Source organism: Rhinolophus sinicus, linkage group LG18 (genome assembly GCF_036562045.2).
Source record: "Rhinolophus sinicus isolate RSC01 linkage group LG18, ASM3656204v1, whole genome shotgun sequence".
NCBI lineage: Eukaryota > Metazoa > Chordata > Mammalia > Chiroptera > Rhinolophidae > Rhinolophus > Rhinolophus sinicus.
In genome coordinates, this window is record NC_133767.1 from 2,302,555 (window position 1) to 2,318,675 (window position 16,121).

At 41.5% G+C, this 16,121-nt stretch overlaps 2 protein-coding genes across 4 annotated transcripts in view; both read right to left on the bottom strand.

Moving 5' to 3' along the window:
• The window catches only part of VWA3A (von Willebrand factor A domain containing 3A), a 58,199-nt gene that overhangs the window by 40,226 nt on the left and 1,852 nt on the right, over window positions 1-16,121 (bottom strand). The window contains exons 2-6 of one of the 3 annotated variants that reach the window (XM_074322721.1): window positions 9,257-9,408; window positions 7,393-8,557; window positions 4,123-7,282; window positions 3,122-3,241; window positions 2,278-2,778 (exon numbers count right to left, since the gene is read on the bottom strand). The gene's annotated coding sequence lies outside the window, so the exon portion shown is untranslated. Of the gene's footprint in view, window positions 1-1,263; window positions 1,462-2,277; window positions 2,779-3,121; window positions 3,242-4,122; window positions 7,283-7,392; window positions 8,558-9,256; window positions 9,409-16,121 lie in introns of those variants that run through there. The other 2 variants (XM_074322720.1, XM_074322722.1) reach the window with 2 other exon arrangements.
• MOSMO (modulator of smoothened) overlaps window positions 10,223-16,121 on the bottom strand; it is a 48,013-nt gene continuing 42,114 nt past the window's right edge. The window contains exon 3 of the mRNA XM_074322732.1: window positions 10,223-13,842. Within this exon, the coding sequence (XP_074178833.1) occupies window positions 13,658-13,842 (185 nt within the window). The 3' untranslated portion in view covers window positions 10,223-13,657. The remainder of the gene's footprint in view (window positions 13,843-16,121) is intronic.

Sequence of the window (16,121 nt, forward strand, 5' to 3'; positions counted from 1 at the left end):
CTGAGCAGTGCGTCTCAGACAGCAGCACCTCTGCCCTGCTTTCTCCTTAGCACGCTTCATCCCTGCACGTTCTATATACTTACTGATCTGTCTCTCCCCCTCCCTGCCCCCCATCAACATACTAGAAGCGAGTTCCACCAAGCAGCAACTTACCGTGTTTCCCCGAAAATAAGACCTAGCCAGACCATCAGCTCTAATGCGTCTTTTGGAGCAAAAATTAATATAAGACCCGATATTCTATTCTATTCTATACCATAGTATACCCGGTCTTATATTATAGTAAAATAAGACCGGGTCTTATATTAAGTTTTGGTCCCAAAGACACATTAGAGCTGATGGTCCGGCTGGGTCTTATTTTCGCGGAGACACGGCAGTGTGGTTCACTGCTGGAATGGCGTAAAACAGTGCCTAGAACACAGCAGCTCCTCCAAACACAGTTGTTGAATAAATGTATTCAGGGCAGGTCCAGAGTTTAGACAAAGGTGGGCCACAGGGCCCTGGGGGAGTGGGCAGGAAGGGAACATGCAAAATGGTCCTTGGCCAAAGAGAGAGAGAGACCCGATTAGTGGATAAAAAAAACAAAAAACTCTTCAGCTAACGTCGCGTCTGGCTAACAGCTGGATCTAGGACTCTCCTAAGTGTTCACCCCAGATAAAGCCATCCCCAGGGTGCGTACTTTTAACTGACAAATAAGCTCCAGCCTTGCCCCCATCCACGCATTTTACACTCTGCCGCCAGAACGCTCTTTCCAGCGCGCCGGTGTCATCGTGCTACCTGTTGGGAACCCAGCGCGGCCCCGCAGCACCATGGAGAAGCACAGGGAACCTGGTTTGCCAGGCTTGTCGTTCCTGCAGGGGCTGTTCCCTGCTACCTCCCCACCTCATCTCCTCCTCCTACGGTCCCTGGCAACACTTACACGCACCTTGCTGTCTCATGCCCTTCTTTGCCCAAGTTGAACCTGCTTCTAGAAATGTCCTTTGCCCTCTGGTTGACGAGAACTCAGGAAGTCTTTCCTGAACCCCATTTGCTGCCCCCCAATTCCCAGAGGAAAGTGTCCTCCAATTGCTGGCCCGTCTCATACCCAGTTGCCGTGGTCCTTCTCCCGACCAGCCCCATCACTTGTCTACAGTTGCACCCCAACACCTAGCACGATGCCTGGCATGTAGGGAGCACAGGACTAAGACCCCAAGCCCCCTCGATTGTTCAGTCCAGAGCTTAGCATCTGCCCCACCCTCTCTTACCACCTGTCAACCCGTCACTCACCCTCAACTGCATTTCAACTGCATTAGGTTACCGTCTTTGGGAGAAGGGCCCCTGGTCATCACAGGACCGACCCTGCTTTTCCCGGTTCCCACTTTTAGTTCCTCCCAGCAACTCAACAGTGAAGCTTGCCCTGCCGGGAAGTGTTACCCATCTCCAAGGTAACAGGCTGTACCATTGCAGCTTGAGGCAGGGACAACAGAAAAACCTTCCTCACCCTAGGGAAGCTCCGTCCCTCTGCTGTTAAGAAGCTCTCCCAGGGTACTCTGCTTCCCTCCACCCCCATTAAGCCTGGAAGCAGGATCCAGACCTCTTTTCTATTTTTAGAACTTCTGGGTCAGCAGAGAATGATGGTTTAGACCAGCAAAGCCCTGGTGCCTGCTACCTTCCTGTGGTAAAAAGGAAGATACCAGAGACAGTGTGAAAGGCAGTCACTTTCTCTTCCCCCTCAGATTCCCTGGGGTCCCTGGGAGAGGTCTGGAAGCCCCCCACACCCACCAGGTCCAGCCCCCCCAGACCTAAGAAAACAGCAAGCTCAGTGACTTCCTGAAGATGTCATCTACTGCGGTAGTTCCCCAACCCAGGTGCCCATCAGAAGCATCTGGGTGGTTTGCGAAGAAAAAACACACACGGCCACCTGGGAGAGTGAAACAGAACGGTGCTAAAGCTGGGAACGTGAGGCTGTACCGACAGACCCAGGTGATTATGATGTCACCAGCCCTTGGCCCATAGTTGGGGACCTCTTCAGCTGTTTCTTTTATGGATGCCAAGAGGGACGAAGTGATGTACCCCATGTCAACCTGCCTGTAAGTGGCTCAGGTCTCTGTACTTAGTTTCTCTCATCCAGATCATCTCTCAAATCACTGTCTTCACTTTATGAATCTTCTATAATGTAGAACACACACTGCTGGGGTTGTCACCATATGGCAGAGAACGCCTCAGAGGTTGACCCCAGCAGTGGCTCCCATAGGCCAGGTCAGAAACAACAAAAAACCCTTCCAAACAGAAACTGCTTACCTATACCACCAGGCACTCTGGGCAGAATAGTCATGGGCTGAGAGCAGCGGGTGTAAATCCGGGGCATTTGGCCAACACCACCAAGGCAGGAGAGGACGGAGATCAGAAAGAGGTAAGGAAGTGAGAAAAGTTAAGTCACGAGTGGCTGACAGCAACCAACCAATGACTACTCTGGGAACAGGAGGTGAGGGGCCTTGGCCCACCTTACTGGAGGACACCCTGGGTGGAAGGGGCTGGCCAGCTTTGAAGCCGTGTTTGGAGACACAGGGACCCAAGACAGAGTTTATCATGCTTACAACTCCCTTTGCTCCTGGATCCATGGGTTTTCAACATTTTACAAGACATAAACCCAGCACTGCAAAATCCTTGTTACTTTTTTCTGCCTGCGCTTACACAGATGTTCTGGGTCAAGCAGAGTAAGCTGTTCAGGCCGTAGGAAAGCTACGTGTGGGCACCAGTGTGCTCGGCTCTCCTCAGACTGCAGGTGGCTCATGAGTGGCCCTGCGTAGGGATCGAAGCACAGCAAGGAGTTTCTCTTACCTTAGTTCTTGGGACCTGATCAGGGTCAACTTATCTCTGGTCTTTATTTAGGAGCTCGAACCTGGTCCCATTCCCCAAAATACATTTGCTATGGTCTGAATGTGTATCACACCAAAATCCATGTTGGAAACGTAACCCCAAGGTAATGAAGGGTATTGGGAGCTGGGGCCTCATGATGAGGTCACGAGGGCAGAGCCCTCTCAAATGGCATGAGGGCCTTGATAAAAAGCACTCTCAGAGCTCTCTAGCCCCCTCCACCATGTGAGGGTACAGGAGAAGTCTGCAGCCCAAAGAGGGCCCTTACCCGACCACGCTGGCACCCTGGTCTTGGACTTCCAGCTTCCAGAACTGTGAGGAACAAACTTTTTTAAAGTGCTGTTGCAATGAATATTGTTTTACATCTTTGTGCATTGAGATTTTATGTCTGTAAGACACAAAAATAAAATGCATGAAGCAAGGGACTTTAAAAGAGCCTAAAAACAAAGTTTTTTCTTAAGTTCTCAGCAGGCTCACTTGGTGGCAAAACCTGACATGAACTGGCATAAAGCTAGTCTTTATTGTTTAATGTGACTATTTAGATGTCTTGGGATTATGGAATGCTGCATCAGTCTATGGGGATGTTATATAAAACACGGTATAAGCACCGCATTCATTTTTTTAATCTGAAAAGAAATTCTAAAGCTCTTTTAACTTTTTGAAAAATACTGCAGTAATGTGCCATATTTAGTCCTTAAAACCCTTATGTGCTGGAATAAGCAGAGATTTTGGTGACTGATGATTTTGTTTTCAGCCTCTTTTTTCTTAAAATTGAGATATAATTGACATGTAACATTATATTAGTTTCAAGTATACAACATAATGATTTGATGACTGCATATATGGCAAAATGATCACCACAGTAAGTCTAGTTAACATCAAGTTAAATTTGTTTAAAAAAAAATTTTGTTTTTTATAAGCCACCTACAGTGTTTCCCCAGAAATAAGACCTAGCCGGACCATCAGCTCTAATGCGTCTTTTGGAGCAAAAACTAGTATAAGACCCGGTCTTATTTTAATATAAGACCAGATATAATAATAATAATAATAATAATATTAATATAAGACCCGGTCTTATATGAGACCGGGTCTTATATTAATTTTTGCTCCAAAAGATGCATTAGAGCTGACCGTCCAGCTAGGTCTTATTTTCGGGGAAATACGGTAGTCTGTGGTATTTTGTGACAGCACCCCAAACAGACTAAGACAATATATTATTGTGTGATATGTATTTTTAGATATTAATTTGCATTTTGCTTTGTTTCTTACCTCCATTTCAAGCCAGTAGCAGGTGCTTTTTGTTGGGTTGAGAAGGAGCAGCCTGACGTCAACAGTCTTTTCTGCCTTTTGTAAAAGCCTAATAGGCAAACTGAAATATTAAGTGACACGCCTAAGTACAGGAAGGAAGGATGCGTTTAATGTGAAGAGGAAAGTGGGAGTGTATCAAGATTCTTTCAGTTAAAAGGGACAGAAACCCAACTCAAACTGGCTTAAGGAACAAAGGGAATTTACTCAAATAACAGAAAAATCCAGGGATTGTTGTGGCTTCAGGCAAGGCTCGATGCACAGGCTGAAGTGATGCTAAGAGAACAGCTCCATTTCACAGCTTCCTTTCTTCTGCGATGGCTTTATCCTTAGGCAGGATCTTCATGAGAGGTCGCGTGGACACCAGAGCAATAAGCTCCCCACACCCCCCGACATACCAACCCTAAAGGAAGGAGAACACCTCTTTTCCAGGAGTTCTGGCAAAGTCCCAGGCTTGGCTTGGTCAAAGGACATGCCCATTACTGAACCTGGCACTACGCCTTGGCCAGGCCTGGCTTCCGGGTCCAGCCCTGGAGCCAGAGAAACCACATGGCCTGAGGGTACGAAAGGGGGAGTGTTCCAAACAGAAGAGCTGGGTTTTGTTTGTGTCATCTTACCAAAGAAGGGGACATGGGTACTCAGCAAACATGCCTGTGAGGGAAGCCAAAGGGGGAGAGGTTCGTCCCCGGAAGTCAAGAAATCGGAGATCTGAAAATCAGAGGGAGCAGAGACCTGCTCAGTGTTTGGTAGCAATGCTTTGGTGAGATGGCAAGACTTAAGAGGAAATGGGTCGCCAGTGTGCTCAGGGAGAAAGTCCACAGGCACAGGGGTTCACAGCTCCCCAAAGTTTACCATGCCACAAGTGTGGGAGGGACACAGCACGACTAGGCCTGGGACAGTTACTGTCTCGGTAAGTGCAGGCAGATGACACATGACCGGAAGGGCCCTTCTAATGTTTGAGCCCCGGACCTCTGAACAACCCAAGGTAACCCAATAACCAACAGATTCCCCATCAACAAGGTCACAGGGATCTAGTTGATTTTTTTTTAAGTACTTCAGTGGGGACAGGGGATACCCCGTTTGGATAAATTTCCCTGGGTGTTCAATTCCTGAAAGGGTCCCGATCAAATCAATGGGTGACATCATCTAATTCACAAACCAAGGAAGTCAACACTATAAAATACCCCTTAGAGACAACTGCAGAGACAAAGCTTGACAATGAGAGGGAAATGATGGAAGCTTAAACACAAACAACTTAATAATAACTTACATACTTTTTTTCCCCAACAAAATATATAACATTCAGATTATTTCTAAGTAGGGACTACCTTTTATGGTGGTTTGCAGTCCACATCCAGAAGAAGCAAACCATAGATTTAGCTGCTTGTGCCTGAGCCAAGAAATCACGCAAGTGGGACAGGCTATTTTTATTCCCTTTCGTCTAGCCAAAATGGCGATGTGGGACAGCAGTGTCCGTGATCTGAAGGCAGGGAACCTAGGTTGGAAACCCAATTCACTAATTACAAGTAAAGGACTTGGGGCAAATTGTTCGCTCTTCTGATCGGAAGTTTCCTAGTCTGTAAGATACTACCTCCTACTTCACAGGCAGAGGATGAAGATGACACGGAAAAGCACATAACATGAATTTAATGTTAGTTTCTTTCTCCAAACTCTAATTGAATGCCACTACTTCTTAACCAGAGAGCTTTTAAAAATATGAGTTGCCTTAAAGAGTAGTTGATATGCTTCAGTTAGAATGTCAGGTTATTTGAGAAGTTTCTGTTATCTAAGGTCTAAGATCACAGCGTTACTTGTAATTGCAAATACTTGGGAGCAACCGAAATATACACAAACAGGGAGAGGTATATATATCGGGGGTGCCTAAAAAATGTGCACATTTTAAGAGACGTTATCTATGTGTTACTTTTTGAAGTTGAATTGAATTATGGTAGCGATGTGTAGTATGACGTTCCCTCAAAAGATGGCATTAATCAAATGAGTGCTAGTGTCATTCATTGTATTAAAATTTTAACATTTTTTTCCTTTCTTAAAATGTGCATACATTTTTTTGGTGCGCACACTAGATAGCTATTTAAAATGAGAGCTGGATTTACCGACACAGAAGATATTCATCATAAATTAAGTTTTTAAAAAAAGTAGTGGCAGATAAGTATATGATCTTGCTTCTGTTAAAACTAAACAGGAGATCTATCTATCATCTATCTGTCTGTCTGTCTGTCTGTCTCCCTCCCTTTCTCCCTCCCGCCTACCTATAATAGCAAAATGTCTGGAAAAATACCTAAAAACTGCTAACAGCAGTAATCTCTGGAAGGTGGATTGTGGGGGTGAGGACTTTTCATTTTCTATATTCATTTTTAAAAAATTACAGATGTTTTATGGTAAAAAAAAAAAAAATTCCTTTTGTCCCAGTTTAGGGTCATGGTAACATCCTTCTCCACACAGCACTTAGGACAAGAAAGTTACTGATGAGCGTGAAAGCAGAAGTAAGGTAAAGCCTTAGAGTGGGGTGTGTGCGTGGTGGTCAGACTGCAACACGAGTCCATTCTGCTCCTCACTAACTGTATCTGCAAAATATGTAGAAGACGAGGTAGTCGAAGTTTTCTTAGATACGTGGTTTATTTTTTTCCCCTACACCAATTTATTATGGATAATGGATTTTCTTTGATTGGTTCTTCAACTTCATTTGCATTTTGTCATAAAGAACAAAGCAGTTATATATTGAATTTTTACTTTTTAACTTAGGAAAATGCCTGAGTTGTCTTGGACGATTAAATATTTAGATAACATGTAAAGAGTGCCAGTCAGGGCACAGCATTAATTTTACTGATTTTCCCTGACAGATAATAAATGGGGATTAATTTAATAGTGACACTGGCAATATGTACTGAAGCGCCATACAACCGTCAGTTGGGGACAACTACATCCAAAATGAGATAAAATCCTTGAGCCTATTCCTTTTAGCAGAAATAATTAAAACCATCTTGGCAGAACCAAGTCTTTACGAAACATACCAAATGTATGGCTCCAAGATATCGGAGAACTCACAAGGTTGAAGATTCCAGAGTTCTCAGGATCAATAGGGTGCTCGTGTCATCCTGGTGCTCTGTGTAGGTATCAATATTAGAACACTGTGAGTTCAGTGGTAAGGGGTCTTGAGTCCACAGAAAATCCTAAGGTCAATGAAACTGGCATATATTATAGTCAAATACTTACCAATAAAATAACCACACTTGCTGATCCAGGCAAGCCTTTGCTTTCAGGAAGAAGTTCACTGAAACAATCTTGGAAGATAGGTGACTGGGTCTTTCAAATCTCCAGAAAATAATTTCCTAATTTTCCTTTAAAACCTAGCCCCGAATTTAGTTATGATAATTGGTGAGTACAGCATTGTGCCAGGTGTCTAGGGAATACAAGAAAGCCACATTCCTTGCATTTTACAGGTTATAATCCAGTTATAGAGAAGTATTTAATAATAACAGCACTGACATTTGAATGCTTTATCTCACTTAAACTAACAATAACCCCATGATGTAGGGTACTGTTAACCCCATTCTACAGATAAGAACACCAAGGCTCACAGAGGCTAAGTGATTTATTAAGGGTCACAGCTATAACCGTGGAACTGAGATGTGAATCCAGGCAGCCTACTCTCCTCTAGTAAGCTCTGTCAGAGTTATAAATGAAGGAGAAACAAAGCCCAAAAAATTAAATGTAGTTCAAATATGGGAGGGATCAGGGAAAACTGCGAGGAGGAGGTAGTACAGACACAGCCAAGGCAGAGCGCAGGTGTAGTGAGAGAATGAATGGGCTGGTTGGGTTTGTCAGTGAGAAGAGAGTGGTGGGAAAGAAGACTGAAGAGACGGCCTGAAGCCAGATCCTGAAGGGTGTTCAATGCTGTGCTGAAGAAGTTTGGGCTTCATTCTGTAGATACATGGGAACGGCAGGAACTTCACTAAAGAAATGATGTGCTTTCACTTGTTAAGATTCTTTTGCCAGCAATGATTTGGATGGATTGAAGTAGATAGGAGTTCAAGGAAGACTGGTTCCCACAGCCCTAGGATTTGAACAGCTGTCCTAGGTCAAAAACTGCCCAAGGCCAATTTGTCAAAGATATTCTGTCCTATGTCCAGTGCTCTGCTGGCCAAGCTGTGTGACTTTGGGAAAACCAGTAAGCCTTTCTGAGTTCTTGATTCCTTCATCTGGAAAATGGAAACACTGAACATGCTCTTCTAGATTTCATCCAGCTTTGAAATTTTATGAGTCTCATGAAAAATTTCTCCTTGAAATTTAATCTTGGGTGGTCTTAGTCTGTGGAACTGGAGCTGATCTGTAGAAACCTTGAATGCACTTGAAAATACCATCTCGGTGTTTTCTTCTGCTGGGAAAAGAACCAAAATTCTAAAAATTAATATAGCATTATGCTTTCTATCTTTAATACCATTTATAAATAACTACTTTTATTTTGTTGCTGGGTAACTGTGACCCAGAAGAGCTGACTTTGCATAAAAGAAACCCATAGTCCTCTAGTTTTGCTGTTTTTTTTCTGTAATCTCATATAGTAACTAGAACTGATAGAAGACTAAGTCACAATAAGGTATTTCTGAACCCGTTATTGTTTTTAAAGCCAGTTGGTTGCCTTTTCATAAGGTATTAACAAAGAGAAAGAAAAAGTATCCCCACCCTCTCACTTAGAAGCTCAGTATGAGTCTACCATTACATTTTCCAACTGACCTATTAATTTATGTTTATAGAAGAAAACTCTTCAAATACCTCTAATCTGTGTTATAAATCAGAGTGAGTTTTGGATGGTGTGAAGATAGGGTGATCAAAATCATCTCCCTTTGCCTGGAACTTTCTCAGTTATAGCACTGAAAGTCTCGGGTCCTGGGAAACCCCTCAATCTCAGGCAAACTGGGATGTTTGGTCACCCTAAGAAAATGCCCTTAAGATCCAGAACTCAAGAATGTCCAAATCCTACCTTGTCTTAAGCACCTAACTCCCCACCAGGCTCCTGAAGAGGCCATATAAGTAAGAAAAAGCAGCAAAGGGTAACTATAGTATTTCATTTGATCCTTACTTATTATTAGGCTGGGCTCATCCTGATACCTCCAGAGAGCTGCTACAGTAAAGCTGTGATGGCGTAGTACGTGGACAAGTCTAGAGACCAAGGGCCTCTCTGTTGCTCCTTCAACCCAAGTTTTAAAATCTTAGAAGCTAAGATCGTCTGGCCTGCAGTGAAGCAGAAACAAAAGACTGAAGCAAAGATGAATGGGCTTTGGTCTTTGCGGAAGACAGAAAAAGAAAGATGGCTGGTTCTGGGGACCTTGGCTCCATCTCTCTCCTAGTCCACAGAAACATGATGCAGAAGAGAGCCACGTGTGTGTTCTTTTATTGCTGAGTGACTCTTATTGGTAAACAAGGCCTAACCCATGTTCTGGAATATTAATGCCACCTCTTCCCTAGTTGGGGAGCCAGGAATAGGAGTGAAGGAAGAGACGGGAGGCCTTCCTCCCGCAGGATGCCAACCAGAAAATCAAACCAACAGGCACGGAAGAGTCACTATGTGAACACAGAAAACATCTGGAAGAAGTCAATTTTTGAAATAAAATTTTAAAATCAAAGCTTATTTCAAAGTAATAGAAGCCTTTTTAGTTTCTTTAGTAGACAATTTATTTTGATAAACTTGCTCAATAACAAAAATACAAGTGAAGAAAATTATGTTCATTTTATACAGTTTGTATTAACAATTTGTTTTGAAACTATTAATTGAAAAATGTTATAACCAATTAGAAAACAATTCTTAATAAAGTTTGGGGTAATATACAGACCTTGATCACAAACTTCAAAATCTCTGGAGGTGATACAATAAGTCCAGTGTAGGGAATACAACCTACACAGGCCACTTTTTTCCTTCACATATTTTTATCCTTCAAAACTTAGCTCTGAAAGACAGCTTACTGTTTTGTATTGTTATGAATGTAAATTGAATTTTTTAAAGAAGATCAAAGTGGGTTGATAAAAGAGTTACTACAACCAGAGTAACTGTGGCTAGTAGTCTTTTAATAAAGACAAAATAAATGCAACATGTTCTTTCCATGAAGCCCATGATGCAAAATAATAGCTAAGAGTATATCCATAGTTAGGTTCCAATCTTTTTTCAGGGCCTTTCCTCTAAATCAACAGATTGTATGTCACCAGGACTATTTTATTCTTTTACTTAACAGATCAAACAGTGAATTCACAGAACATCAAGTGGGGATATCAAAGCTTTAGGCAAAAGGGTAAAACCAATGAAGTGTTTTGGTCGTCTAGAACATTAAAAAGAAAAAAAGAAGAGCCGTCCTTCAAAAATAAAACAAATGAAACAGAAAACAAGTTTATAAGTAGAAGAGTCAGAAAAATTACATACACACATTAACAACATAGAACATGGATTACCTTTGGAAAGAATCATACTGAAATGTTTGCTTTTAATGAATTGAAGGTTTTCCACGTTTACAGATGTTTAGGCAGGTTCAATAGGAGCTTCCAAAATTTTCAAACTAATTAAGTCCTGTGCAAATAAAACCTATAAATAGTTTTCAGCAGATTTTACAGTGATGTTCTTAGGTATGAGAATAAATGCACACACTCTAAAAACAATGTAACAGACAAAAGGTTGACAAATGATTGCACCATAAAACAGTGTTTATATACAGTTTACAAGATATGGTTTCCTGCTATAAATTAATACTGTACTATATAGTACTTATTATAGTGACCTTTTTAAAAGCAACTGACAGTTGTCTCTCTTTTCACTCACAGGATGTATAGAATTTTGTATGTATGAGTCCATTGCAACGTTTGGTCTGGAAGAGTACAAAGATTTGACTTCATGTAACTATTCGAGGGGGGCGGTTTAATCCTGGGTGAGAGTGCTGACTGGTTAGAGGGTGTTTTCCTCTATCAGTCCTTTTTGCACTTGACCGCTAAGACAATGATGAAATTAAAGATAATTTAATGGTTTGGGTAATAGATACAAATAAAACCTTAAATTTTGTCATCTTATATGCGATACCACTGTAAGTGAAAGAAGTAAACAGTGGGGAAATTCTTAGCAGCTGAGAAACTTTCTCTCCCCATGCTCATGATCCAGTTAAAAATATTTTGAGAAACTATTTACAATAAAATTCATATTTTGGAAGAGAAAAGCTCTTGGTCATATCACAAATTAACCTGAACCACACTTGGCTAACACTTTATCTCAGTGGTGTAACGGTGACAACGAAAGCTCTCCTTCAAAGTGACCCATGTGACTGAGGACCAATCAAATCCCCATGGAAACAGCAATCCCAAATGTCCACAGCACACGTCCAGTGGTATTCTTATAACGGACCAGACGTCATAACACTAGGGGAAAAAGAGTCTCCCTCAGGCATCTTCTATAGCTTTCTTTGGCCCTGGGAAAGAAAACTGTGACACTCCCCCCAACCCCCCTCACACTCAAGGATGTACCACAGCGGTGGCCCATCCTTCACCCCCACTCCTGAGTGAGCTGCGAAACTGGGGTTTTCTCCACAATATAACACTGCTGAATTAACAGTAAGATAATACGAACGCTAACCAAGCCAGTGTGGAAAACATCAAGCTCCTTTTCATCCTTTAAATATCTGAGGAGTCAGCCCCATCTCTGAAAGGAGTCATTCGATCACTTATAACCTAGGTTTTTAGCGAACAGTGCATTCATTTGCTTGTGTGAAGCTGTACTCTGTAGTACAAGGACCACATGGGACTCAGTCCACTGACAGGGACATTTGGGTTGCCGTTTCACCACAAAGAAGAAGAACTTAGCTCCATGGCCACGGAAATGGACTTTCCTTGCCATGAAAGACCCCGCTGTCCCCCATTTCAAGCAGGAGATCATCTATAGTGTTCACCTGGAAAAACTAAGCACTGACGCGAAGGCATGGAAACGTGGAGAAGAGAAACACTGTATTTTCAAACTACTTGTGGGTTCAAGGGTTAGCTGCAATGCTGCTTTTAGGAAAAAAGCAAAGCTGTGGGTTCAGTACAGCCCTTTAAAGTAAATGCAAAAATGTTAGCTTTTAGCAAACAAAGGCATACAGCATATAAAGAGGAAATATTGTATTGCTCAGGTTTTTGGTAAAGGAGATGTACTCATAATGCTTACAGATGAAAACGTAAATTTAATTTGTACAGCAGAGTGATTGATGTTAGTGTTGTAAATAGCCAAAATATTGCAAATTGATATTACTAATGAACTTTGTGTTTATGCAAAGTTGTGTGCTTGAACATAGCAAATGCATTATTAATGTAAGAGACTGAGCCAGTAGAAAAAAAAACCTCTGTACAACAGACAACAGTTGCCAATAATTTAAATAGCATCAGATTCCCCAAATTACAAGGCTTGACATGATCTTACCTTCTACCATCATATACAAATAAATTAACCTTACAAAGAATTTTAGCTTAACTTAAAATTGCACCTAGAAAGATATGGGATTATTTGTACCTATTACAAAAACCTGTTAAAATCAAGGGCTGCTACAAAGAATGAGGTAAACTGAAGACTCTCTCCACTATGCAGCCTTCAGATAAATGGCTTTTTTTCTATTGAATTCTAGGTTTGCACACCACAGTGTTTTGCTAGCAAAGCATTCAGAGTTCTCTTCCAGGAACTGTTTGCATGTGCGTGTACATAAATTTACACACACATACACACACACACACACACACATATATACACACACTGTATACTGCATCAGCAAAATATATATATTATATATATATATTTATATAAATATAAGGAACATTTCCCCCCCCTCCCCACCCATCCCCAGCAACATGTTTCTTAGTGTTGGATTTTTCTTTCTTTTTTTTTGTACACAGAGAATAGGGAATTTCAGAATTTTTACATACATTTTAGCAAACAAGTTTTGATCTACCGGCTTCTTGGTGCAGCAAATGCAATGGCAATCCATTCACACCGTGACAAGGAAGCTGCGAACACTCATTTCTTAGGAGGTGAGGCCAGCCCCACACGAGCTTCTCCTGCATCCCTCTGGTCCACTATGATTCATAAATACTTAGAATTTTTTCCCCCCTCCAATGAATCATTAGACGTTAAAAACGGAACAACAGAGTCACAAAGGGCCACATGCTTTTCAGTATAAAGCATTCTCCTTCACTAGGTGCTATCACAGTGCAGACCTGACGGCCTGAATATGCTCAGGAGATTTAGTCAAATTGTCTGTATTTGGTTATGAAAAAGGCTCTCCTTATTATTTTTTTAATCCAAAGTGCATAGTGAGAACAAACCAAAGCATTTTTTTTTCTTTTCAGCATCAGTTTCATCTGAGCATCTTCCTAGGAGAGGACTGACCACTCAGATGCCTTGCCTTTGTCCTCCCTACCCTCCAAAAATAAAAATAAAAACAAAATAAAAAACAATAAAAAAGTCAAGCAATTTAGACATTCATCAGCCTGGTAAACAAACTTTGCCAGCAAATAGAAGTCCTACTATTGTAAAGAAAATGGATAAGACAAAAAGTACATATGACGACCCAACTACTGTGTTGTTGGGTAATTTATAAGGTTGACCTCCGACTTCATTGATGTAAAATCCTATTGGAAATATTAGGGCAGCCATACAGAAAAGGATCACTGTAAAACAAACCAAAACACAACATTAGTAACACAGTTTGGTGATCAGGGAAACAATGAAAATTTGGTACAAAGAAGTTTATAAGAAGGGTTGTGGATTGATAACAGGGTCAAACCTGTTAAAACACAAACCACTTATCACAAGATTTGCTTTTATTACTGATCGCATAATGTCCCCAAAGCCGAACAACTAAATACAGTAAAAGCTGGGTTAGCATTTTAAAGCGATTTCAAGTCTCAGCATTAAGGAAGGTCCCGAAATCTACTATGCACTTGCATGTACTCTTCTTGACCATTTAAAGTCGTGATTAAGGGCTGGGGCTAGTCCCAGAGGGGCTGAGCTCTGGCCGTACTACGCACTTGTGTACACTCACCAGGTGTACAATCTTAGGTTTCTGGTTCCCTTCCGAAAATGGGGTAAATACTAGAAGCAGAAACCGACCGGTGTGGAGCCCCTGGAACAGTGCCAGGCTGCCAGTGCGTGCTGAATAAATGCATATTATCATCGGTTGGGATTTTGCCAATTCTCCGCTCCACTTGGTTGGTATCAGAAGGAAATGGAGAAAAGGTCCACGTAAGTACCATCTACCTTACTCGGACTTAAAATCAGCTAGTGGAAAGAACCTTAGACTTCTGATTAGCAAACTGTTACAGTGGTTATCTCTTCTCATGGACAAAGTTCCCCCCCAAAAAATGTGTCAGGTTTTCGAATAGACAGAGATTCAAGTGGGAGAGGATGGGAAAACCTTTGAGTTTTGTATACAAACATAATGAAATATATCATTTGCTAAAATGGTCTCAGAGAACGCAATGCCTGGCTGGAAGCAATCCCACAGGCCATTGTTTTAGCAAACAGCGTGCTCCTCTGTGCTACCAAAGTCACGCCCTTGGTGAGTGCCAATTACCTATAGGTGGGCGAGCTCACTAGCTGTACAGAGGCAAGAAAATGGTTGTGCTTCCCAAAAGCACATTAATCCAGTGTTCACAGTCCTTCAAATTTCTCTGGAGGCAGAAACATTTCTTCCGTGCCATGTGAAGAGACACTACAGCCACTGTATCTGAAGAGTTGAAGCCTTCCATTATTATCTGAAGGAGAAACCTTTTCCAAGTTAAACCTATCCTCAGGAATACTGAGTCCTGGATAAACATACCAGCTGACACTTGTCCTACATTATTCTCCTGTTAGTCTATCAATAAGAGTCCTTAGAAAACCAGGAAGAGTTTTTCCCTGGAAGGAAAAGCTCCAGATATGTATTAAAAAGTAACCTTTTCTCAAGTAATACACTAACTCAAGAGACATAGCAGACTCCGGTTTGTGCAGCACTAAGTAGCTGGGTTAGTTTATCTTACGTGGACATACAGCCCATCTCATTTTGAGCAAATGACCACACCAAAGAAGGTTACATAAGCAAATTTGGATTCTTTCCGATACCTACTAGAACAAATGAAAATTTCAGGAATTAAATAGATCTTTTGGCCTTTCTTTTGTAGCCAACAATAAATAACTTTATTAGTGCTACCGATGCCCACATATCAGTATTATCTGTCACGGATTTCCAGTGGTCCTTGTACCTTAACGTGGTTTGGTAGTAAAATGAAACCACCATCTAAGTAGCTTTATAAAATCTCATAACAACAATGGGATACAATTATTGTTTTAAAAACCATGTGTTTCTTAATGACTAATTTAACCTCAAGAAACCGAAATAACTCAGAAGTGCTTTAGAGATGTGCAGATATTATAGTTCTTTCTGTTAACTGATGTGCCAACTTTATTCCTATCCTGTCCTATCTCCTATTGTAAAATAAAACTCTATCCATTACAATGGAGTAATCACCTAATGACTATACTTAGAGTTTAATATTTCACAAGAGTTAAATATTTCCCAAATTGGTTGGGAAGAGCTTAATCAAATTGAAAAGAAGCAATGAACTCCTATTCAATCGCATTTTGGTTTTTAATGCAAAGAATTAAATTCTGCAAATCTTCCTGGGGAGATTTCCTGTGGGTGGATGAGTTTTCTTTTAAGCTCTTGAGACCTGTGAAGTTACTTTCGATCATAAAATACTAGTAATACTGATAATATCAACTTTTGACAACTAAGTTCTGGGTCCTGAATCGTCCTCTGAAGACTTAACTCCCCGTCCTCCGTGGTGCTGAGAGTCCACTGTTAGGTGGCAGATGAGGATGTAAATGAGGTGGCAAAGGAAAGGACGAGGGTCACACTACCCTTGCCCCCTCCCCCCACCGCCCATGGCACAGTGACACCATGCGCGGC